Raw genomic sequence first — 26,857 nt, forward strand, 5'->3', positions numbered from 1 at the left:
AATATGTTTGAAAAGTGACATGTAACATCAGACTGGCTTCTATTAAATTTTATATTACATTTTTTGATCGTTTTTGGTATAGCAATTTACTTCTCCAGTCCAAGTATAAAGCTTGTACCAGTTCCCTGTGTATTTGACAGATGCCCCTCCTGCTTTCTTTTGATTTCCCTCATGAAAATGATAACTTTTAATAGTTGTCTTAATTACCTACTGTTACAAAGGCATTCTGACCTTTTGTAATCCATGCATGAGGACACCAATCCCTCTGCAATCTCTCACCAGAGATAATATGCTTTCTTTTGTATTCTTCCCGAGATCTTTGCTCACTCAACCTGTGTCTTCTTTTAAAACTTAATGTCCTCTTCACAACGTTCTTTCCTACCCAACTTTGTGTCCTCAGCATTTAGCAAACATACCTTTTGTCCCTTCATCCAAGTAATGTATAAATTGTGAACAGGTGGTGAAGTCCCAGTACTAATCTGTCTGGCACATCAGTCTTTACATCTGCCACATCACAAAAATGAGACATTTACATATACACTCTTCTTCCTGTTATCCAGCCAATTTTCTATCCACATGAATATGCTCACCCCCCTACTCCAAAGGTTATCGAGGAAAATAGAAGTTTATGTGGCGCCTTATCAAAGGCCTTCTGGAAATCTATGGACAGTACATTCACTGGTCTCCCATTATCTACAGCACATACTTCTTCAAAACAACCAATAGATTGGTCAAACATTATTTCCCTTTCACACAACCACATTCACTCTGCCTGATTACCTTGAACTTATCCAAGTGCCCTGCTTTAAACTTAGTTAATAATAGCTAACATTTTCCCCAATGACAAATGTCAAGCTAATTGGCCTATAGTTTTCAGCTTTCTGACCTCTGTTATTCAAGAAGTTAGCAAGTTACATTCACTATTTTCCAATCTAATGGAACTGTCCCTGAATCAAGGGAGTTTTGGAAAAATTAAACTATTGCATCATCAACTACCTCACACAGCCACCTCTTTTAAAGACCATAGGATGAAGTCCATAAAGATCCAGGCATTTAGCAACCCCCAGCTCCAACAATTTACTCAGTACCATTTCTGATTATTAAGATTTCTAGTTGCCCTCTCCCTTCCATTTCCTGATGTTATTGCTAATTCTGGGGATGTTACATTATCCTGTACAATGAACAAGGATGCAAAATGCCAATTCAATCGTCTGCCATTTCCCTAATTTCCAGTCTCACTTTTTATAGGACCAATGGTCCTTTTGTAACTCTTCACTAAATATTTATAAAAAAAAATTTACTATTTGTATTTTTATATTTTTGACTTGCTTTCTCTAAAGCTGAAATTTTTAAAAATATTCTGTCCACTCTTCCAACCTATCAGGTGTCTGTGGACAATTTCATTTTCTTCATTAAGTCTGGTACTATCTTTAGCATTTATTTACCAGAGGTGGTTAGTCTGACCCTTGGAATTTTCATTTGTTGAAATACATCTATTCAGCATATTCTAAACTATCCACTTAAATGACTGAATGCATCTCTATTGACATCCTTTAATCTAATTTGTCAAATCACTTGAACCAGCTCTGCTTGCATGCCCAAATTAAGGTCCTTACTTAAAATTTACAAAATAGTTCCAGATTCATTCCTCTCTACTGCAAATTTAAATGGAAAATTCAAATCAAGATCAGGTTCCAATCTTGCAGTCACCTTCCTTTAATGGCTACCACATCATACTTCATTTTTAGGAACAAAAACAAAATTGATTCCAGAACTGAGGAAGGGTCACCGGACCTGAAATGTTAACTGTTTTTTCCTTCACAGATGCTGCCAGACCTGCTGAGCTTTTCCAGCAACTTTATTTTTGTTCCTGATTCACAGCATCCGCAGTTCTTTCAGTTTTTAAACTTCATTTTTATTTGCATTCAGTTCAGTTTCTTTCTAAACTGACATACATTTAGATACAGAGGCTCGAGTTTTACTTGCTTGGTAAACTCTATTCTCATCTGTTGCTTGGTTCCAATTCATATCCACTATCCCTTCTGTTTGTTTCCCATATTTATAGCTTTCTTTTCGGCCTTGACTTACCATATCTTCTCAAATTTGATTCCTTGCCCCCACAACACTTAAAATATTCTTCAATTTTCTGGTTGCATGGTTGGCAACAGTGCAGGTGGAGACAATCCCATTAGTGCAGGTCCCTAAGATTAGTGCCAGTGCCCCACAAACCAGAACCCACTTCTCCCACACCAGTCTTTGGGCCAGATATTCATCTCTCTAATCTGATTTATCCTTGATAATTTCTACGTGGCTCAGTTAATACAGGGATTATGACCTTGGAGGCTCAGTTTCTGGTTTTGGTGCGTAACCCTTCATACCAATTCCTTTTTCATCCTGCCATTATCACTAGTACCTATAAGCAATGCAGGGACTCCCAGTTCAAGTTCTCTCGAGCCCTGGGCACATGTCTCAAACCTTGACACCAGAGACAACTAAGCCACCTGAACTCATGCTCTTCATCTTCATCACTAAGCACCGTACCAATACATTTTAAAAAAATCTCCCAAAACAGTTTGATTATGCTTTTGGTCACCCCTTGTAGATAACGTCCTACTCCCACCTTCTAAAGCATTATTAACATTCACGTAGCATTCTTCATATGACTGTCAATATGCATATTCCCTTCAAGGCTATTCCATTCCATTCCATTAATAATCAAAATAAAGTTCAGCTATTAATTGAAAACGTGTCATAAGAATTGGGGAGAAATTATCGGAATTGGGGAGAAAGGAATAGCAGCAATTTCTAAGTTTTAAAAAACAATGGTACAATTCAGTAATGTGCATTGTTCTACAATTGATAAATGTTTGAAAAAAGCTCAAGCATGCTTTGTCACACAAGGCAATTTAATTCATATAAAATTTAACAAAAAGAAATACCTTATGACAACATCATAGGAGTCAATTATTTTCCCTAAAGTCTTGTTTCGAAGTACTCCTCCATTACCAACCACAATGCAAGTTAGACACGATAGGCTATTAAACGGAGAGAAAAAAAAACAAGCATCAAAAATGAGACATAATAATAATAATAATAATAATAATAATAATAATAATAATAATAATAAATCATCAAGTATAAGCAGAACAGGCTTTATTCAACATTCTAAAGTGTGTTCCCACTAGCTACTCACCTCAGACATTCAATCTTCTGCCCATTAAAGCATATCACCCTTGTTCATCCCCATTCACTACGGCCTATCTGCCTGGAATACACTCGGGATTTTCCCGCAACAGCCAACACCCCATTAGCATTCTCTCCTATAGCCTATCCACATGGGTCACTCCTTCAAGTCTCCTTTGACTTCAAACTATTTAACCTGTACATTCCATAAGCCTTGCTCACTGGAATCTATCTTCAAAAATTCTATGACTGCAATAAGTTTACATGATTATTTTTCATGTACTCCACGTGGGGAATTTGAACCAGTAAAAATTCGTTATAAAATGTGTTTGACATAGAACATAACAGCGCAGTACAGGCCCTTCGGCCCTCGATGTTGCGCCGACCTGTGAAACCAATCTGAAGCCCATCTAACCTAAACTATTCCATTATCATCCATATGTTTATCCAATGACCATTTAAATGCCCTTAAAGTGGGCGAGTCTACTATTTTTGCAGGCAGGGCATTCCACGCCCTTACTACTCTCTGAGTAAAGAACCTACCTCTGACATCTGTCCTATATCTATCACCCCTCAATTTAAAGCTATGTCCCCTCGCGCTAGCCATCACCATCTGAGGAAAAAGGCTCCCACTGTCCACCCTATCTAATCCTCTGATCATCTTGTATGTCTCTATCAAGTCACCTCTTAACCTTCTTCTCTCTAACGAAAACAGCCTCAAAACCCTCAGCCTTTCCTCATAAGACCTTCCCTCCATACCAGGCAACATCCTGGTAAATCTCCTCTGCACCCTTTCCAATGCTTCCACATCCTTCCTATAATGCGGTGACCAGAACTGTACGCAATACTCCAAGTGCGGCCGCACCAGAGTTTTGTACAGCTGCAACATGACCTCATGGCTCCGAAACTCAATCCCTCTACCAATAAAACCTAACATACTGTACGCCTTCTTAACAACGCTATCAACCTGGGTGGCAACTTTCAGTGATCTATGCACATGGACACCGAGATCTTTCTGCTCATCCACAGTATCAAGAATCTTACCATTAGCCCAGTACTCTGTATTCCTGTTACTCCTTCCAAAGTGAATCACCTCACACTTTTCCGCATTAAACTCCATTTGCCACCTCTCAGCCCAGCTCTGCAGCTTATCTATGTCCCTCTGTAACCTACAACATCCTTCTGCACTATCCACAACTCCACTGACTTTGGTGTCATCCGCAAATTTACTAACCCATCCTTCTACGCCCTCATCCAGGTCATTTATAAAAATGACAAACAGCAGTGGCCCCAAAACAGATCCTTGAGGTACACCACTAGTAACTGAACTCCAGGATGAACATTTCCCATCAACCACCACCCTCTGTCTTCTTACAGCTAGCCAATTTCTGATCCAAACCGCTAAATCACCCTCAATCCCATGCCTCCGTATTTTCTGCAATAGCCTACCATGGGGAACCTTAGCAAACGCTTTACTGAAATCCAAATACACCACATCAACCGCTTTACCCTCATCTACCTGTTTGGTCACCTTCTCGAAGAACTCAATAAGGTTTGTGAGGCACGACCTACCCTTCACAAAACCGTGTTGACATCAAGGCATCTGTATTAAAACTTAAGACCCAAGGTTAACAGTTCTCCCGATGGTCTCCTGGCCCGGCGGGGTGGTCTTTCAGTGGCCCAGCATGACCTCCGCGTGGTCTTCTGAGGTGATTCCAGAGCGGTCTCCTGGCCTCAAGGTGAAGCCTGGTGCGGTCTGGAGAATGGTGCCAGTGTGAACTGGGTTGGAAGGACTGCTGTTCTGAATTTTTTAAATTTCTCTGTATTCTAATTTATTCCTACGATATGTAATGCTGGATTTTTTAAAATAACAATTCCGCTCCCCCCCCCCCCCTCCAAGAACCTGCACCGAAGAATCTGTACCTAGGTACCTTGTAGCCAAGGTGGCACTGTAAGCAGCGACTTGTAAACTTTTCACTGTACTCATTGAGTGTGTGTGACAATAAAGCTAATTCAATTCAGTTTGAAAGATGGCAATACCTACTTGTGTCTGAAGGTTGAAAGATGATATTTCATTACATTTCCTCTATCACTGAACATTTTGGAAGAGGGAGATGAACATAAATATGACGCAAACCAAGATTATACATTGCAGAAAGCTGCTTTTGAGGGGTTGAGAATAGAACTCAAGGAAGAAAACTGGACAACTATTTTGGCAAAGAAAGAAACATTTAAAACAAGATCCAGCTTGCAGGGAGAATATATTCCATCCAAAAAAATAACAAACGAAACACAAGCAGGACTTCATGGGTGAATAGAAATAAGTAAACAACTAATCATTGGGAAAGAGGAATTCACGAAGTATACAGGCAGCAAAGTAGTAAGAATACCAAGGGACCAGGAGAGAAGTCAAAAAACCAATTAGGAAGGCAAAGAGGAACTATGAAATCAAGTTATCAAAGAAAACAAAACAAAGTACTACAATATTTTATAGGCACAATGATAAAGACGTGATGGAAATAGGGTAAATAAGGAATAGAAGGTTAATACCATAGGTAACAGAGATGCAGAAATATTAAATGATTTTGTTTTGCTGTTCCTATGTTCCTACATAAGAAGTAATGTGACAAAGTACATTTAAAATAAAAAAAGTGAATTTATTTAACAAACTAAAACTCAGAGGATGAAATGCATCCATTTTATACAAAATAAAATAATCTAAGGACAACAGCTCAGCATCTTTTTAAATCATTCATGAGGCAAAGCTCCAGAAAAACTGGTAGATAATTAATATAATTCCTATATTTAAAAGAATAGTAGATCAATCATCTTACTATTGGTGGCAAGAGAAATATAGTGAATCCTTACTAAGGGACAGACTATGAGAACAATTAGAAATGAGAAATGTAATGATCAAACTGGATTTCAAAAAAAAACAGAAAATCTTGCTTGACCAACCTTACTGAAGAAGTTTTTTGGAAAGGTAACAGAGATAGTTGTGAATGATAATGCAGTGAGATATATCGGGATTTTCAAAGGTTTTTGATAAAGTACCCACAAAAAGACTAGTCAATAAAGTCGAGGAACATGGAGTCAGGAGACATGGCAGCATAAACTGTTATTTGACATTCACACAGAAAGCAAAGAGTGGGAGTAAAAGGGGAATTATTCAAAGTAGCAGAAGGTGGGAGGTGGTGTGCCTCAAATAGAAGAGAAAGGATCCTTTGTTTTAAGTTAACCTTATTGTGAGCAAGGAGTGGTTTGGGGGGTGGTGGGGGTGGGGAATGTGGGTTTAAAAGAAAGAAGGGGAGCCAGATTCCCCTTCCTCACCCAGGATCATGAAAGAAGAATTGGGACTGGTTGTAACAACATTCAATACCGAGGAGTTGTCCCATAGAATGGACAAGGTAATTGGTATACAAGTTCAACATAATTAACAGGAGGTATTATACTTTGACAGAAAAATGCGAATTCCACTTGTTACTTGGAAAGTGCATGCCTAAACAAGGTAAAGGAACTAAAACTCAGAATACAGATAAAGTCAGTCAACCACTAGAAATTGTACCATGGTTAGGAGAGCCACAAACGAAAGCAAATAAAATTATGGGTCTCAATTCTGGAATTGAAAAGTAGGAATGAATAAGAAAACTATAACTGAACTATCATGACTGTATTTAAAAAAAAAAAAGAGTTCACCCACTTTTTCAGGTTTTGTGGAAGATCACAGTCCTTCAAAACTTCAAGTGCTGCCTGGAAGTGTCTTTCTGGAACACAGAAGGAACAATGTATTTTAAAATTGATAACAAAAACGTTTCTCAGTTGCACCAGAGAAGTCGTAATATAACCCAGTACTAACTTAAGGTCAAAGCACGCAAGTCAATTGTGATTGTTCAAACCTGAAACAGGACATCTACAAAATGTACCAACATAATCTTATGACATAACACTGACCTGAAACACTAATCGTGCATTCCTCCGCAGATGCTCCCTGAATGCTGATCTTTTCCAATGTTCTCGGTTTTAACTTCGGATTTTCAGCATAATTTTGCTAGGATTGTAGACTAAAATCGGTGTGATTTAAAAGGTTGCTGAGAAAACTCTAGGTGTAATGCCAAAGGAAAAGCCCAAAGCAAAGCAGTCACCTGGGAGTAGTATCCTTCTGCTTAGCACAAATGGTTAACTCTGATTATTGCAAGGTTGCTCCAGGTACTTCCTATTGCATCAAACTCACTGCTCTAACCTTACAGCACCACAAATTGATTTACAGCAGCCAGAATGCTTCCTGTTACACAATTACATTAATTTTAAAGTCATTGCAATCTTACGCAAAGATTCAACTTACTACAAATCTTACTGATACCTATGCTACAGCTTGCCATTTTGCAATTCAGATACATGACGGTTGATCTATCAAATAAAAACATATTTGTCAAACAAAGACCAAACACACTTCCTATTCTATAAATGTATTATGTTCGAAATCATTCCAGATGTTTCTGCCCTAGCTAATGAGTCTCACAATCTCAACAGCACTCAAAAATTTGCCCTTGCGGCCTTTCCTAGTGGAAGAGAATCATTAATACCCTAATCACAGAAGGTTTGGTGCATTGTTTTGCCCTTTGAATTACACTAGGCCTTTACTGGATAACTTGTAGACCCCCTTCTCTCTGAAGATACATGTACCTGAGCTCAGCGTGCCAAACGGCAGGATCTCTGGAACTGACATTGTTTTAGCAGGCCATCTTTTATAGGTGATGTCTGAGTAACACAAGAATGGGTGTGTGTTTTTAGACCTAGTGGAAGACAAAAGAAGGGAGAAAAAGATACTTAATGGCAAGAATCAAACTTTAAAATTTTATTAGTGTTTTATTTGTACCCTCTTTCACACAGAATGAAAGCAAGAAAAGGAATCATCATGTGCTAAAGTAGAGACACCAGTAACTCTCTACTCATTGCAGTTTGGTGCACAAGGTGCATTGATATACAGGACAAATTAAGGACACAGCACGATAATTATCAGCCCACACTGATAAAGATTAAAATACACATACAGATTAATCCACCTAGACTACACTACATCTATAGATTACGCTAAAGTTTCCCTCTACAATCCCACTCATTCAATGCATAGATGAAAATACTAAAATTCAGCTTGGACAAATAAAGGAACGTTGCTTCATGGCTAGAAAACCAAGGGCAAGAGTAAATGAAACACGCTTCATTGGATTTGATCAGTCTGAAGCAAACATCGTTTCATCTTAAACAATATTTTTATCCAAACAAAAATTACAACTCAAAACTCATGAAAATCAAATCAAATTAAAAATGTAGTATTGGTCTTTTGATTTTAAAACATGAACATTCTAAATGTATGTGAGCAAGGGGCAAAATTGAGAGGATGTGAAAAAAGTGTAAGTGCCATGGAAGTGTTTGTCTCATTGAAATGTGCTGTGTTACTGAAAATGTTGTGAACCACTCAGATGTCAGTGTCCCAAGGATCTATGTTGGGACTTGTGTTTTAAAAATGTACATGTATATAAATGATTTAGACATATAGCCAAAAGAAACAGCAAAGCCCAACTACAGCAAATTAGAATTTGATTAGAGTACTGCTGGAACCATGCACAGAGTAATCAAAAAGTCCACTGTAAGAAGACTCATTTAAATGATACAAAAGAAAATATTATTAAGAAGCAATGTACAAAAAATTGTGTTTTTAAACTGTTTGCACATATAAGGCTTTCAAAAGTTAAGAAAGGCTTCAAGACAATAGAGGAAGACTACTTGTGGAAGATGTTTTTTTAAAACCAAGGATATAGATACAGAATTATCCCTGGAATAGTGAAAGGGGACTGTAAAGGTAAACAGTCAAAGATTTGAAAAAACGATTTAAAAAAGTTGGAAGAACGAACATTAAATGAAATGCCAGGAGATAGAATTAGTCTTCTTTCCATCTGCCGTCTTTCTACGCTAAAAAAGGCAAAAAGAGAACAACAGGATAAGTAAAATAATTTTGTGATTAAAATTTTCGAAACATCCTGAAAAAAAAAAGACAAAAGGCACAGATTATTGTGTCTGGAAAAATGCTTATAGAAATTAGTGAGCTTCCCTGTGGCGGAATAATTTAATGAATAGCTTAAATGTGACAGAGCATTGTAGACACCAGTAAAGTCCTGGGTTGCTTAATTTTTTATGCAGATAGCTGATCTGGTGACAGATGCTTTCTTAGAGCTCTGAATATTGCATCAGCAAACAGAAACACATTCCCAGAAATGTAGCAAAATTCCTGCTAGAAGGTACACAGTTAAGGGAAGGATAAGGTGCAACTCCATTCCTTGGCCAGGCCCATCCAAAGGCTGGGTCTTAGGCAATAATGAGAGAAGCCCTCCACCACCGCTCACATATCTATAAATCCTAACATTCTTCTTCTTCTAAGAGAAAAATGGAAGCAAGTGATTGGAATGTCACGAGGACAGAAAAAGAACTAGTTTTGCCGAGACACACACACACACACACACACACACACACACACACACACACACACACACACACACACAGAGGACTGGCAGTGGTGTGACCTGACAGTCACCACACATTAGGCAAGGGGTGATGTTTAGAAAGTGGAACCTTCATGATAACTTCAGCCAGCACGGGAATTAAACCCATGCTGTTAGTATCAAGCTGCATTGCAAACCAGGCACCCAGCCAACTGAGCTAACCGATGGCCAGTCTTTGCTGTTGGTAGCAACACAAAGGCCAGGAGCTCCAGTGAATCTCATTGTAAGGCACAATATTCAGGAAATGGAACTTGCATCCCCAGGTGGGCCAAACTGACTCTTTACTGAACAATAACTGTGAGAAGGACAAAAACCAAGATGCACCTGAGTGCTTAATGCTGTGACAGTGATCACTACAATCTCCTCCTGCAATTTCATCCTCTATATGGATTGGAGCTCAGGACATTTCCACCTTCAGGGTTGTATTTTCAAATCCACATGAAATTCTTTATTCCACAAGCATCAGATCTTTACAAAAGATGAAAACTAAAGGAAACAACATTTACATGGAACTAAGGCTGAAATTCACATGGTTGAGTAAATCTATTGTTTGTATCTTTCTCTCCACGAAACCCCTTTCTGATAAAGACACCCTTACCTTCAGAGAGAAGGTCTACTCAATTGCTTGAGCTCCCCTGCTTGGTACCTTCCCTCCAGTCATAACCTCCTGATGGAGACCCCATTACACCACCTCAACACTATCCAGCACCATTTCTAATTTTTGCTGAGAAGACCCTCAATTACTCACAATATCATTTAGACCTGCAGCATTGTACTGGGCAAGAGGTGTCAAAATTCAATTCAACAAGTGCTGAAGATAGCAGCAGCTCTACATAACATAAATGGCATTGTACCTGGAAACTGGTACAAGTCTCCAGGTGTTATATGGCCGGTTTTCCCTTCTCTGGCAGAATACATTAAAATTTATCTGCCAATATATTCTAGTATTGTTTAGAGTGGATAAGAAGTTGGCATTTTACAGACGTGGAAATAGCTTGTCCACGTGATAAGAAAAATTACACGGGTGATTTATAATTTTCAAGTATCATTACAGGATCTCTACGACCCATTAGGTTTTGATGCCATCACTACAGGTTTTGAACAATTCACAGAGATTCCACTATCCTTTAATTCCATCGATGTCTGGATCTCGGAGGGTCTCTTGTCTCTGCTTCAGGAATCTGATAGAACTTCATTGAAACTGCTTTCCCTAGTAACAACAGGTCACCCCATTCAGTAACATGGTTTTTCTCAGGTTGAGACATAAAAAGTTGTTGCATCAGTTCTTCAGCCTGGTGAACTTTGATAATATCTTTTAAAAACTCCAATCAGAGACTCATCACTCAAACAATAGTCTGACCTCTCAATGCAGATCACTGTTATCCTTCTTCCATTTTTTGGACAGTATTTAATGGACTGTGCTTGTTCTACACTTTCATTAGCTCTATCATTGAGCTGTTAGCTTGAAACCTTCAGGGGAACAAGTTTCAAGATTCTGGTTACTCTGACAAAACAAATACACTTTCAATTACTTAATGGAGTAAGCCCTTTACTTTGAGGCTTTTCAGAGTATATCTTGACTACAGGAGTGACTGTCTTCAACCTCTCCCTCATGACAGGGTGTTCTCAGAAAGCAGCTCAAAATGTGCTTACTGTGTCAAATCTGTTTCCCTTGACTCAGATCAGGATTTTGTCTGTTTTCTTTCTCAGCAATTCCACTTTACGATGTAGCATTCCACTCCAATTTTAACAATACCTAAAATGGTCATTCTTCAGAATGCGTATATCCCTTAATGCTTAGCTATTTCAAAACATGAACAAGATTTGCCGTGAGTTGAGGGAGGGAGGGAGGGAAAGGGAAAGGAAAGGAGAGAGGAAAAAAGGAAAAAAGAAGGAAAAAAAAGAGAAAAAAGTATACAAAGTATCATTTTTGTGATTAAGTGCTATGTTCCTTTAAGGTCACTCCATCCAACTGATGTTCAGTAAACCAAAATTGGCTAAAGTTTGATGACAGAATTTTTGTCATTGGTAAGTACTTACGAATCCTGGCTTCAAGTCAGAAACAGTAGGTGTTCTGTTTGTTTTCATTTTAAAATTGCTATACCTTGTAGCAAATGCATCGATAGGCAAGCCGATTATAACTGGAAACAAATCTAAGATGTTCAGCAAGTAAATTATATGGAGAACCGAAAATCATTACCAGAATGCTGCAAATATCAAACCATCAGCATCTCTAGAACTCAGATGCACTAATCAGCTAAAAATTAAACATTGCTGACCAACATTCTCCCACCTTTTGCAAATGCTACTGTTTACACTTTAATTTTGATGTCTTAAGCCCCAAAACAACTGTTGGCCTTTTGTGTTTGTAAACTGAATTACATTGATTTATATATCAAAAGGAAAACAAAATGCTTCAATATAGTTAAGTATTGACCATATGAAGTCTCTACAATGAGAAACAATAAATATACTCGCAAAACCATTGATAAAGTAATTAAACTTTCTGCACAATTTTGTTTTGCTTTGTAATGCACAGTAGGTTCTAAAACAATAAATGAAACCAAAACCAAACCTAGTTCAATTTACTAATGCCCAACTCCACCCCATTACGAAGTACATTCTAAAAACATGAAAAAACAAGCAAAGGTGCACTCACTCTCCTCTTGCTTCTCGCTCACTCTGTCGCTTCCATGCCCAATTTTGTTATTGCCTCTGCCTCCTTAGTCTGGTGTTCCTCCCACTTCCACCTTCTGAAGGCTCAAAACAGGACTCAAGACTTCTTTGGCCCTAATGCTATCCATCATTGTCATAATTGGCAACAAAGTAATGTATTCCAGGTAGTTTGGAGACGGTCAGCTTTGAAACAAATCAGTTTGTCTGCAAACCACAACAGATGGGACACTGAACACCCGCAAATTGCAAATGCAGGCAAGGCTTTGTGCAGCTGCAGTGTTCAAGGTAAGCTGTTCAAGCTTTATTACTTAGAAACCAACATGTAGAACCAAGACCTATTGTAATGGGTTAAACAATTTATTTGTTTTAGTTTGTGTCTAAAAGTAAAGCAACATCAAACATAAAAGATAGAAAGAGGAAAGAAATAGAGTGATTTGGCTGAATTTGAGCTCAGAAGGAATGAAAAAGAAAAGATCCAATGAATACACTATCATAAAAATCTTAAAGATTTCACTTTTACTTTGGGGACAGAGGTGTTGACAAACAGGGAAGGGTTGAACCATCATACAATGAGCAGTTTTGATCAGGTGGAAGCATGTCTTGCCTCCTGTCTAGGTACATAAAAAGGTTCACAGGAGTCTCCTAGTATACAAGAGTTTAAGCTCTCATGGGGAATTAAGAACAGTTGATGGGCAAGTAGGTGTCAGGCACAAAGAGTAACTAAGCTTCTTGGGAGATAACTTCTGCACTATAAAGGCTCCCATATGGACTCTGATCTATAACCAGAGGGTCAAAAAGGACTAACCTTTTCAAAGGATCTATATAAAATGGTAGATTCACAAAAAAAAAAGCTAATGCCCAAGGGTTGATGCAGAGCTGCTGTTTGATTACCTAGCAAACCGTGGAATTTAATCTGACGATTGGTGTTGATACAAACAAGTCCCTAAAATGCCAGGATCAGCGATTTGCACTTCACTAGGTTTGCGTTACAGTTTGAGCTTTTCCTATTTGACCTTCATAGTCCGTTTACAGAAACTGGCAAATAGCTCAAGTCCCTTGAGAGAGTGGTAATTTTTTGCTTATTATACAGGCAGATAAAATGCATACACAAACCATAGCCAGCAAAGCTCAAACACCACAATACCTAAAAAGTAGAACTAGAATTACTTTGAGGAATTAGCTTTTTTTAAACCATGCTTTCTGTACTACCTGAAATGCATCATAAAATTTACAGCTGTCTTTTACAAGATCAGCAAAAATGAAACAGCGGGTGAGCTAGAACCAGCACTTATTTCTTTTGATTTGTACTTTAAGATTTCCCCCACGTTGTAGCCACTGTCTTTGATAGGCCAACAAATGTGAAATTTTAATTAGCTGCTACAGCTTCGAAGTCAGGCCTTAAGAACTTGGGCATTACAGCTTCCTCCTTCAGCTTTCACCCCTCTGCCCCCAACACAAGCAGACTGGGTTTCACATCTAATATTGACACAGGATATCGGACAGGATATCATTATTTCATTACTGGCATCATAGCCAAATTTAACAGGGAATTCCCAAAGCATTGAGCTCAGCTAAACAGAACTTTGTCAAATGGCTTGTGGACAGCCATTTGCAATGCAGCAAACAGTTTACCACAACAAGTCATATTAAACAAGGAGCAACATCTCAAATGCATGTGAAATGCCTTGCGTAATATAACAAAGTTACTCACAACCATCAGGAGGTACTAAAATGGTACTAAATTTCCTTCGGATGACGACAGTCTCACGTCACCCATGAAAAACACCAACATCCATCTGAAAACAGGGAACTGTAGCAGGTGCAGTACGGGTCCATCATGGTTATGGTGTAATGTGGGCATTGAACCATTAAACATGTGCTAAAAAGCTGAAATAGCACAGAATCAACTGAGGCTTGTGGAAGGGGAGGGGCAGGTTAATGGGGGAATTACAAGTAGCTAAAAAAACCCACGAATACTGAAGTGGTTCAACAAAGATCCTTGAATAAACCTGCCAAGTTCAGAGAGGATCTTTTACATCAACTAGGGATATTTTCGAGCTTTATTTCCTATTTAAGAGGGCCTCAACTTAGGCTGCATTTGAAGAAACTTAAATAAAAATACTGAAAATGGTTAAGGATGAATCTCTCAATCCAGTTGTGTTAGGTTTCATTATCATTCCCTGAAGCATAAAAAAAAACTGATTTTGATTGTGTCCTCAATGTAGCACATAGGGCTTGGAATACAAGGCATTGAGTCATATCAGTTTATTCAATACCCATTAGGGAACAGCACTCCAATAAAACATTTGTATATCCCTATATTATGAACAACAATAAGCATTGGAAAAATAACATACCTACTGGATTTAATTTGGTCATACAAGTAGTAATAGGAGAAAAGAAGGAGAACCACCACCATCAAGAACAGCTTAATGTACCGCCGTTTTTTCATGCTTCCTGGACCTGAATGACAAAAAGGAGAGAAAACAAGAAATCAGATCATACAAGCCATTTAATCACTTGTAAGATCACAACATGCATTTTTCCACTTCCTCCATATTTCAGTCAGATTTCTCTTGCTTCTTTTTCTCTCAAAGAAAACACCTCTGTGTACCCACAATTTCTTGTTCTCTGCAATTGCTGGGCAAGACTGCCCCAACGGCACTCTATTATTTTTATCCACAACACAGTGCCTTGCTGTCTCCAGGAAACTGTTCTCCATACATCATGCGCCCACTTGAAAGAAAACAATATCCATTAGCTAGTGGTGAGGCAACTTTGTCTAAACTCATTACAGAAATTGTTCAGCAGGTGACATTGTTGTTCAGATTTTCACATTGTTGAAAGCCATTTGAATCCCTTACTCCACATCTCCCAGCAAGATTTTAAACAGCGTATGATGAATGGAATCAAGGAAAGTTTGGACTGCAAAATAAAATGGATTCACTATATTCAAGATGTTCTTACCCCCAGCAAAGTATGGTATTTTCCATTTTGATATTAAGCCTGCCATCACTACGTTAAGCCTCTGCGAAAGGTGTGTCAGAAGAGATGGCAAATATGTAATGTATCTAATTCCTGGCAACAAAGCCAAAGGCAGTTCTGCAAGCTGAACTGAAGTACTAAAAAAGATCATTCCAGCACTTTCTATTGGCTTTATTTAAAAATTATAAACCACAATTAATTTAGATTCAAATATAACATGCTACACTAAATACATGGAGCAGTCTAAATTTTTGGACACTTGGGACTAGAATGGTCATTCAGGAAACGTTAAGAAAAGATCAATGTTTATTTAAGAAAGGCTGCAAGGAAAAACCAGGGAATTACAGACAGGTGCATTTGACGCGAGCGGTGGGTAAATTGTTGGAGAGGATTCTGAGAGACAGGATCTACATGCATTTGGAAAGGCAAGAACTGATTAGTTGTAGTCAACATGGTTTTGTGTGTGGGAAACCTCGTCTCTCAAACTTGGTTGAGTTTGTTTCTTGAAGAGGTGACCAAGAAGATTGGTGAAGACAGAGGGGTAGGTGTTGTCAAAATGGGCTTTAGCAAGGCCTTCAACAACGTTCTGCCCAGTAGACTGGTTATTCAGGTTACATCACATGGGATCCAGGGACAGCTAGCCAATTGGATACAAAATTAGCTTGACAGTGGGAGCCAGAGGGTGGTGGTAGAAGACCGCTGTTCAGACTGCAGGCCTGTGACCAGCAGTGTGCCGCATGGATTGGTCCTGGATCCACTGTTGGTCAGCACCTATATAAACAATTTAGATGTGAATATAGGGATATAGAATTAGTAAGTTTGCTGAGGACACCAAAATTGTTGGTTATAGTGGACACTGAAAAACGTTATGTGCGAGCATGACAAGAGCTTGATCAGCTGGGCCAGTGGGCCAAGGAATGGCAGATGGAGTTTAGTTTAGATCATTGTGAAATGTTGCATTTTGGTAAGGTAAATCAGGGCAGAACTTATATAGTCAATGGGAGCGCCCTGTGGAGTGTTGTTGAACAGAAACCTGGGATGGAGGTACGTAGTTCCTTGAAAGTGGTGTTACAGATAAACAGGGTGATGAAGGTGGCAGTTGGCACGCTTGCCTTCATTTGGTCAGATCATAGAGTATAGGAGTTAGGACATCATTTTACAGCCATACACAACATTGCTAAGGCCACATTTGGCATATTGCGTACAATGCTGGTCACCCTGCTAGTAGGAAGGCGGTTATTAAACTGGAAAGGGTGCAAAAAAGATTTATAAAGATGTTGCCAGGAATGAAGCATTTAAGTCATAAGGAGAGGCTGTATAGACTCTCCCAGAGTGTCAAACACTGAGGGGTGACCTTATAGAGTTTGTAAAATCATGGAGGGCATAGCTAAAGTGAATAGCCAAGGTCTTTTCCACAGGGTGGGAGAGTCTAACACTAGACGGCATAGGCTTAAGGTGAGAGGGAAAAGATTTAAAAAGGGACCCAAGGGGCAACATTTCAATGCAGAGGGTGGTGTGTGTATGGAACGAGCTGCCAAAGGAAGTGATAGAGGCAGGTACAATTACAACAGTTAAAAGGCATTTGAACAGGTGCATGAATAGGAGAGGTTTAGAGGGATATGGACCAAGCACAGTCAAAAGGGAACTAGTTCAGTTTACGAAACCTGGTTGGCATGGACGGGTTGGGCTGAAAAGGTCCGTTTCCAATGTATATGGCTAAGAAAATACAGCTTAAATTACTGTAAAAAATAAATAATATTAGAAGAACTGCAAAAATCACATGTTTTGATTAAATTATGGCATTCTCACTCCAGTTAAATTTGCTACATTTTTCACAGCACGTTATCAAGTCTTCCACATCAACAAATTCAAAACAATTTTTAAAAACCTGCATTGAATCATAACATGCCATTGGGATAAGCTTTCAGTAGGTGTTGGGGTTTAACTTTTTTGGATGGGAACAAACCTTTTGTGAAGGATGAGATTTCTGAATACTTGGAAGTGCATGGTGATATAGGGCAAAGTCAGCATGGTTTCATCAAGGAGAGGTCATGCCTGGCAAATCTGTTAGAATTCTTTGAGGTAATGATCAGGCTAAAGCAAGGAGAGCCAATAGATGTTATCCACCTGGACTTCCGGAAGAAGAAAAGAACATAAGAACTAGGAGCAGGAGTAGGCCATCCGGCCCCTCGAGCCTGCCCCGCCATTTAATAAGATCATGGCTGATCTTTTTGAGACTCAGCTCCACTTACCCACCCACTCACCATAACCCTTAGTTCTTTTACTGTTCAAGGCCTTTGATAAGGTACCGCACGGGAAGCTGCTGAATAAGATAAGGTCCCATGGTGTTAGAGGCAAGTTATTAGCATGGATAAAAGATTGGCTGTCTAGCAGACAGCAGAGATAAAAGGGTCCTTCCCAGGATGGCAGACGATGACTTGTGGTGCATTGCAAGGGTGAGTATTGGGACCACAAATTTTCACTTTATACATTAATGATTTAGATGCAGGAACTGAGGGCATTGTGATTAAGTTTGCAGATGATACAAAGATAGGTAGTGAGGTTGTTGACTTGCTCGCCAGCTGGCTTCTTTTTGTTTAGACGTTTCGTCACCATGCAAGGTGACATCATCAGTGGAGCCTCTGATGAAGCGATGTTATTCTACTCCACTTGGAATTTATACTGTCCGGTCCGTTATGGTGAGTACTGTCATTTCCGGTTTTGATCTGTACGGGTTTATATACGGGGTCCAATTCTATATGTTTTGTTGATTGAAGTATGGATGGAGAACCATGCCTCTAGGAATTCCCATGCGTGTCTATGTTTGGCTTAGGCTACTGTGGTTACTTTGTCCCAGTTAAACTGGTGGCCTTCGTTGTCCGAATGTACAGATATTAAGCCATTTTGCTGCTAGCTGATGTTCGTGGCTAGTTTCTGATGGCCATCTTCCTTCCTGTCTGTCCAATGTAATGTTTGTGGCAGTTGTTGCATGGTATTTTGTAAATCACATTTGTTCTGCATGTTGTGGGAATGGGGTCTTTAATCCATGTGAGTGTTTGTCGTACGCTTGTGGGCCACCATGATTCTAGTGGTCTCAGGAGTCTTGTAGTCAGTTCGGATCTGTTTGTAGGGAAGTGTGGTCGGTATGTTAGGTCGTACCGTGCCCTCCTGTTGTTGTCTGTTATGTAGGCATCTGTGGATGAAGTTGCAGGGATATCCGTTTAAGGCGAGAATCTTATATAAGTGTTCTTCCTCCCGGCATAATTCTGGAATGTTGCAGTGTCCTGGCCCATTTAAATAATGTCCTAATGCAGCTTTGTTTGTGGACACTGGGGTCAACAAACATAGAATTGAACCCAATCAGCCATGATTGAACAGTGCAGTAGACTCGATGGGCTGAATGGCTTAATTCTGCCCCTATATATCTTATGACCTTTATTCCTTCCTACAAAAAACACAGGAAGTCTTTGTAATTTCTTTCCTCCCCAACAGACAATGCCCTTTTGAAAAAAAGGGACACATTACATCAAATTTTTGTTTTCTTGTGACAGCAAGCAAATAACTTGGAGCAAGATTAAGAACAAGCAGTAGCTCAATGCTTTGAAGCAAGGTTATTATACTGGTTATAAATTAATTTTATGCTGTAAACAATAAAGGTTTCTCAGGAAGACTAATCAGTTAAGAACCCAAAAGAAAGCTAGGCTGTGTATCATCAGCTTGATAGGATGGAAGGCAGGAGAGATTAAATGACAAAAAAGGCACATGGTAAAAGGTTGGGGGTGGGGGGGGTGGTGGTGGTGTGTGCAGGGAGTTTAAAAACACACAATTAAGTGCTGAAGGTGCAAAAAAAAGTGACAACAGTAGAATTAATATCAGTTTCTGCCATTTGGAAAAACGTATGTTCCACTGAAAATGCAATCAGCCTAAAATATTACTTTCATTTCCCACACCATAGATGCTAATGGACCGGAGTATTTTCAACATTTGCGCTTTGCAGCATCTACTGCATTTCATTTTTGCATTCCCCTAATGAGCTACCTAAATAATACCGGAGTTAAAAGTGGAAACTTCCATCAAATGCTTAGGTGATGCCAGAGACTGGACAAAATTTCACACGGACTATATAATTATAAAGATACAGAAATAGTCTTAAGAACTCAAAAACCAATTTTATGAAAATATAAGCGCTACCCTAACCAAAGCAGATTCAATTTGTAAATGAGACAAACAAAAGAACAAACTAGAAAAGACGGGAATACCACCAGCATGAATCACCAATGGAAACAAATTAAAGAATCTATCAAGGAAGATGAATCAAATAACATCGGACTTTTTTTTTGAAAAAAGGAAAGCCCAACAATAAACCAGGGATTGTGGCTGGAATGTTGCAAAAGAAGAGAACAAATATCAATATCAAAAGGTGACAAGCTGAAATAGATGCTTGAATAACAAATCAAGAGAACGGAAAACATATGAGAACAATGGTTAAAAGAGCAGTGTGATATACATAATGTTGAGGTTGTACAGGACTTTGATGAGGCCTCTTCTGTAGTAGTGTGTGCAGTTCTGCTCACCCTGCTAAAGAAAGGATATTATTAAATTGGAGAAAGTTCAGAAAAGATTTACCAGGATGTTACCGGGAATGGAGGCTCAAGTGAGAAAGGAGAGGCCAGATAGGCTGGGACCTTTATCACTGTGACATGGGAGATTGAGGGATGACCTTAGAGATTTATAAAATCATGAGGGGCATAGATAAGGCGAATAGCAAAAGTCTTTTCTCGGTGGGGCATTCAAAACTAGGCGGTAAATTAAGATGAGTGGAGAAATATTTTTTAAAAAAAAAAATCCATGAGGCAACTTTTTTTTTAAATACAGTGGTTTGTATGTGGAATGAACTGCCAGAGGTAGTTGGATGCAGGTGCAGGTAAAGTTATAACATTTAAAAGGCATTTGGAAAAGTACATGAATAGGAAAGTTTGGAGAGATATGGGCCAAACACAGAAAAGTAGGACTGGTTTGATTTAGGCATGTGGTCCATCTGTGGATTGAAGGGTTTGTTTTCTGTGCTTGTGACTCTATGACTTGAAGAAAATAAAGCAAATAATGTAGATGCTGGGGAAACTCCGGTCTGACAGCATCTGTGTAGACAGAGGGCATTAACACGAAGTCGTACTGGACTCCATGTTAACACTGTTTCTTTCTCCACAGATGCTGTCAGAAGTGCTGCCTTTCTCCAGCATTGTTGACATACTTAAAGAATTGAATTGACCTGGAGGGTGGCGAAAACCAAAAGGCAATTACTGGCACTCAGCATGAAGGACTGAAAACAACAGTGAGTAAAGAAGAAGGTGCTTTATTAGCAAACCATGATGAAATAAGGAAAACATGAAAGAAGCAGATTGAAGACTTACATGCAAAGAAATGTAACACCAGGGACGACTAAGCTGGAAGCAGTGGTAATTTTGACATTGGGCGGAATTTTCCCAGCCTATGAGCAAAGCTGTGCAATAGTCACAAATGAGAGAAAATATAGCCAGATTTTAAAAAAAAAAAGATACTCCCCTTAAGGTTTTAAACAGCAAATTCTGAATCTCACTAACGAGCAACGCCTACCTGTTCATCTCATGATTAGCTAATCTCGCCTCAATTCTATGCAGCTTGCATTTCTTCCCACCTCTCCCAAATTGTTGCCGTCTAATTTCTCCTGAATTACAAGTCAGGGTAGTAACCTGATGGACGCAGCTTGCTTCTCCAGGCTCCTAGGTTTCAGCGTCTTCAGCAACACATCAGATAGAAAGCTGACAAGCAAGACCTCAAATTTAGTCATCTTCAGATTACTCCAGGTGCCATGCACAAGTGACTACAGAAATAAGGGGAAAAAGGCAGATGAAAGTGTGGCTGGAAAGAAGGTGCAGGAGTGAGGGCTTTACATTACTGGGTCACTGGGACTGGCTCCGAGAGAGAAAGATAGCACCCGAACACAGCCAGGACTGAGATCCTTCTGGATGTTTTGCTACCACTACTGGCTTTATACTGAAATTGGCAGAGGCCAAAACAGAATAGGGAAGAATGCCAGGGTTCAAAAAAAAATACTTGGGAATACAAATGGCACTAGCCTAGATAACACCAACTTAACAGGTGAAGTCAGAGAAAGGGAGAATGAAATGAAGTCCAAAAAACAGAGTTACCATGCATGTATGCAAGTGCACAGAGTTCAATAAATATGGTCTGGCAGATACAGGCATAGTTAAAAATCTGGAACTATGATGTTGTGGTGGTAGCAGAGATCCAGTTCAAGGGCAAGACTGAGTCTTAAATATTCCTAGGTATAAGTTGTTCAGGAGGATAGAAAAGGAAAGAAGGGGTAGCAATATTGGTTAAAAGAGGGCATCACAGCGATGAAGAAAGAGGATGTCGTGAGGATTCCTAATCAAAGTCAGAGTCAATTTGGCTAGAACTAAAGAAACAAAAAAAATTCACAATTACATTGCTCAATATAATCTGTAGACCACCAACTAGGTGGAAAGGATACAGAGGAACCAATCTATAGTTAGAGAAATACCTATAATATATTGTAGTTATAGGGTAGTTGAAGTATCCAAGTATAGGCTAGGACTTTGGTAGTGTAAGTGTAAATGTTCCTCAATTATGCTCAAGAGAGTTTTCAACAGCAGTATGTGACCAGTTGAACAAGAAATGGTGTATTGCCGGACTTGGTCATTGGAAATTATGTTGGCCAAGTGTCAGTGGGGGAGCATTTAGGGAACAGTGATTATTGTATCACAAGGTTCAGGATGGCATAGGAGAATGACATGCAACAATCCAGAAAGATAAAAAATTATTAATGGTTGAGAGCAGACTTCAATGGAGCTGAGCAGGACAAAGTGGAACAGCAGGTTGGCAGACAAAAAAGTATTTGAATGGGCTACCTTCAAAAAGACATGGTTTGGCTACAGTCGAGATAAATACCCTAAAATATGAAAAGGGTCAAACAAACAAATTTAGAGTTCCCTGGATGAGAAAGGTGGTAGAAATTATATATTAGAAAGAAAAATAAAGTGTCGCATGACAGGGGTAAGTCAGAAAATACAACTGCAAACTAGGAGGAATGTTGAGGGTTTAGAAAAAGCAAATAAAGAAAATCAAACGAGGAATTGTAAAAAAAAATCTCACAGCTAACAAAGGGGAAATACAAAAGTCAAATATAGACACAGAAATTGTAAAAGAGCAGTAAAAATAGACATGAAAAACGGTTTTTACACAGAGAGGTCGAGGCATGGCTGAGGTATTAAATGAATACTTTGCGAATGTCTTTACAAATGTAGAAGAGGATGTTGCCCAGGCTGTGGTGACAGCGAAAGAAACTGTCACTAGAAGGGTTCAAAATTAATAAAGGAAGAAGTTTACTGGCATGTGTATATATTGTAGTGTACTAATAAATTGCGAGTAGAGGTTTTAAAAATGAAGCCATCTTTATACATTGATAGTTCACTTTTAAGGCAGTGGGGGTGGAATATGTTACAAGATGTGCCTTTAAGGATTTGTTGGGTCATGCTTCTCTTGAAAGCAATTGTTGTAAACTTGGAGTCGAATTGCCTGCTCTGAGCCCTGATAGCTTTGGTGTCTGTTTCTTACAGCGTTGGAATAGAAGCAGAGTGATGGACGGAGTCAAGTCCCCACAGAGCCTGGGGTGTATGCTACTTGTCCACAGACACACATTCCTCCTGGGCTGGAGAACTGCATGGGAGCCAAATCTATTTTACTGAATTTGCCTTTGCCAAGGGCGTGTTTATGGGATATTACTATACTGGAACAGTGTTTAATTAACTAAACAATTATCCTGTGACATTTTCAAAACCAAAAAAAAAGTTAAATTATTCCAATTCTTCTTTCTTTTGTTTTTATAGTATTCTAACTGAATAAAAACATTTTGCTTCAAGCTTGGTGGTTTGACCAATCAAATTGTATCTGAACATAACCCCTTACATTTGCCTTTAAAATGTAAGGAAAAAGTTGAGGTTTGACTATCTTATTAATATATTTTTAAGGGTTTTTGGTCTGGTCCATAACAGGGTGAATAACCAAGGTCTTTTTCCTAGGGTGGGGGAGTCTAAAACTAGAAGGCATACATTTAAGGAGAAGGGGGAAAGATTTAAAGAAGGACCCGAGGGGTAGCTTTTTCACGCAGAGGGTCGTGTGTGTATGGAACAAGCTGCCAGACAAAGTGGTGGAGGTGTATACAATTACAATATTTAAAAGGGGCATCTGAACAGGCATGTGAATGGGAAGGTTTAAGACGGATATTGTCCAAATGCTGGCAAACAGGATGGAGAGGTGGGGAGAGAATTTCTGGGCAGCATGGAGAAATTGGACCAAAAGGGTCCGTTTCCATGCTGTATGACTATGACTCTAAATTTTGGATAGATTGTCAGCAGTTAAAAGTTGACAAGAGACCACAACCAGACAGAGATGCATTCAAGAATTTAAGGTAGAGAGGGCAGTAATTTCAGGAACACAGGCCATAACCTTTCATAAGTCCCCTCAGCTTGGGGACATGCCAGAAAAAAAAAAACCGGACAGGTACAAACAAAACCGGACAGGGTCTTGTTCAAGAACGTTTGTAAGGATAATCCCAGCATTTAGGCCAATTTAACCTTGGTTGTTGGGGCAGGGGGCAGGGAAGCACCTAGAAACAAATATTCGGGGTAAAATTAGTAGTCACATGGAAAAAGCTGTGTTGATGAGGAGGGGTCAGCTTGGATTTCAAAAAAGGGAAAAAAAAAAATCACATTGTCTTTAACCAACTTGGAGTTTTTGAAGCCATAACAAAAGATCAAATCAAGATTATATATAACACTGTTGATGTGGCATACATGGATTTCCAAAAGATTTTGCTATATATCATGATCTAAACTGGGGTACTACATATTAAAAAAAAAGGGGGACAGTAGAACTATGGGTGCAAAATTGGCTCAGTGATAGGAAATAGAGCAATGGTCAATGCATTTCTTTTGGGGTCAGGGGAAAGTCTATTGTGCAGTGCCCAAGGTCAAATTTGGACTCTTGCTTTTCCAGATACATATTAAGTTTTACAGATCTTGGCGTGAAGAGATCAATTTCAAAGTTTGCAGATGACATTGAACTTAGAAGAACTGTAATAAAGAGGTTAGTGTGGAACTCCAAAAGGCAACTGACAAGTTAGTAGAGTGAGCAGATAAATGGCAGCTAGGAGGTTCAATGCACAGAAGTATGAGGTGATGCACTTTGGTCCGAAGAACAACAAAAAGCATTGTATGATAGCAGGTATAATTCTGAAGAGCTGGCAAGACAGGTTGAGAAAGCATAGTGTTCACAGCTTTATCAATATGGGCATAGAGCACATCAGCAAGGAGATGATGTTCAACTTGTACAAGACAACTTGTCAGACTTCAGTTGGAGTACTGTGTACAGTGGTGGGTGCCACTTGATAGAAAAGACTTGAATGCATTGGAGAGTGCAAAGAAATGATTTAGAAGTACAGTTCAAGGAATGAGAAGTCTGTGTCTGGTCATTTGTCCAAACATGACGATTAAAATGTTGACTTTTATAAAGTAGAAAAAGCAAGGATTGTCTGAATGAGAGTAACTGGAACAACAAAGGCAGTAAACCCTCTGAACAAAAAGTGTAGGTTACTCAGTTTTTATCAAACAGTTTAGTTACAATTCATCAACAGAAACCACGTGTAACTGGAAAAGGAGCTCAACAAGGATCCTCTTCAATATCCTTGCACAGGTGATCACTGAAGAAGCAATCCCATCTATGAAATTGCCTTGTTCCTTTGCAATTCTCCGACCGGTGCCACAGATCCACAGCAGACCCGGTCTCCCTGGCCTTACACTCATCCCTAGAACATATGGGTAACAAGAATACCGACGTCAGGCTCCTGCTTATTGACTACAGTTCCACCCTCAACACCATTATTCCAAACAAATTCATCTCTAAACTTCGAGACGTAGGTCTCCACTCCCCTCTCTGTATCTGTTTTCTGACCCATAGATTGCAAATAAGTAAGAATAGGCAACAACCCCTCTTCCACCACAATCCTCAGCACCGTTGCCCTGCAAGGCTGTGTACTCAGCCCCCTACTGTAATTCCTTTCACTCACTATTGTGTAGCCAAATTCCACCCCAACTCCATTTACAATTTTGCTGATGATAACAGTGTTGTAGGTCGATTCTCAAACAACGAGACAGAATACAGGCAAGAGATTAACTGCTTAGTGGCATGTGTAAAGATAACAAGCTTTCGATCATCATCAGGAAAATGAAGGAGCTGGTCATTGACTTTAGGAAATGGAGTGGAGGGCACACTCCTGTCTGCAATGGTGCTGAGGTGGAGATGGTCGGGAGCATCAAGGCCCAGGGAGTGATGATCACCAACAATCTGTCATGGTCTTTGACGCAATGGTCAACAAAGCACGTTGTCTCAGGAGGCTAAGGAAATGTCCACATGGGCTCTTTACAATTTCTAAAGATGCACCATAGAAAGCATCCTGTCTGGATGCATCCAAGGGTGGTATGGCAACTGCTCTTCCTAATACCACAAGAAACTACAGAGAGTCCTGAACACAACCCAGCCCATCACGCAAACAAGCCTCCCATCCACTGACTCCATCTATATTCCCCACTGCCTCAGGAAAGCAGCCAACATAAACAAAGGTCCCTTCCATCCTCCTCCGTCAGGAGGGAAGTAAAGTAGTTTGAATACATATAGAAAAATCCAAGAACACTTTTTCCCCCAACATGGAGTGTTAATGCTGAGCTCTCTCTCTCTCTGCACCTTCTCTGCAGCTGTAACACTGTACTCTGCACTCTGTTCTGCTACCCTGATGCACTTTGTATGGCATCACCTTTTACTATCTTGGAATATGGGACGATAATAAAATCAACAAAGCAAACATTTCAAGACAAAATCCAGAGTAAAACTGGGGGACAAATGGTAGATTTGCAAATGACAAAAGAATTTCCAGCACGCAGAGAGAGATGGTCTGCAAGAGCTAATAATTAAATTACTACAGATAGAAATTTTAGAACCAAAAAAACTGAACATTGAACTATGAATCACCTTGGATTTGTCAAAATCACCAAGAGATCTTGGAATTTTCATGGAGTTGTGAACTAAAACTGGGTTATGCTTTAGGAAGCATAACATCTGCAGATGGAAGATGCAAAAGATAGCAATAGGAAAAAAAATTAATTTTGCCAAGAATAGCTGGTTGCTAACCAGAAGGTAACATGACAAAAGGACAGTTGACTTGGAAAGAGCTTGATTTAGACTGTTGCTCTGTATGAAGCGAAGACTTGGACCTTAGAGCAAGAAGACACCACCTTACTAAATAGCTTTGAAATGAGAGTTTGGAGGAGAACAAAGGAGCTGGTGGAAGAGAAAATGTGAACATCCGAGGTATGAGCGTAAAC

At 39.3% G+C, this 26,857-nt stretch overlaps 1 protein-coding gene across 5 annotated transcripts in view; it reads right to left on the reverse strand.

Moving 5' to 3' along the window:
- LOC109911662 (type 2 lactosamine alpha-2,3-sialyltransferase) overlaps positions 1-26,857 on the reverse strand; it is an 86,299-nt gene that overhangs the window by 25,694 nt on the left and 33,748 nt on the right. For all 5 annotated transcript variants that reach the window (XM_048602504.1, XM_048602501.1, XM_048602503.1 and 2 more), the window contains 4 exons: positions 14,774-14,879; positions 7,867-7,976; positions 6,884-6,947; positions 2,940-3,035 (listed from right to left, as the gene is read on the reverse strand). In XM_048602504.1, the coding sequence (XP_048458461.1) occupies positions 2,940-3,035; positions 6,884-6,947; positions 7,867-7,976; positions 14,774-14,868 (365 nt within the window). In that variant the 5' untranslated portion in view covers positions 14,869-14,879. The remainder of the gene's footprint in view (positions 1-2,939; positions 3,036-6,883; positions 6,948-7,866; positions 7,977-14,773; positions 14,880-26,857) is intronic.

This window comes from Rhincodon typus, chromosome 11 (assembly GCF_021869965.1).
Source record: "Rhincodon typus isolate 14 chromosome 11, sRhiTyp1.1, whole genome shotgun sequence".
Classification (NCBI taxonomy): Eukaryota; Metazoa; Chordata; class Chondrichthyes; order Orectolobiformes; family Rhincodontidae; genus Rhincodon; species Rhincodon typus.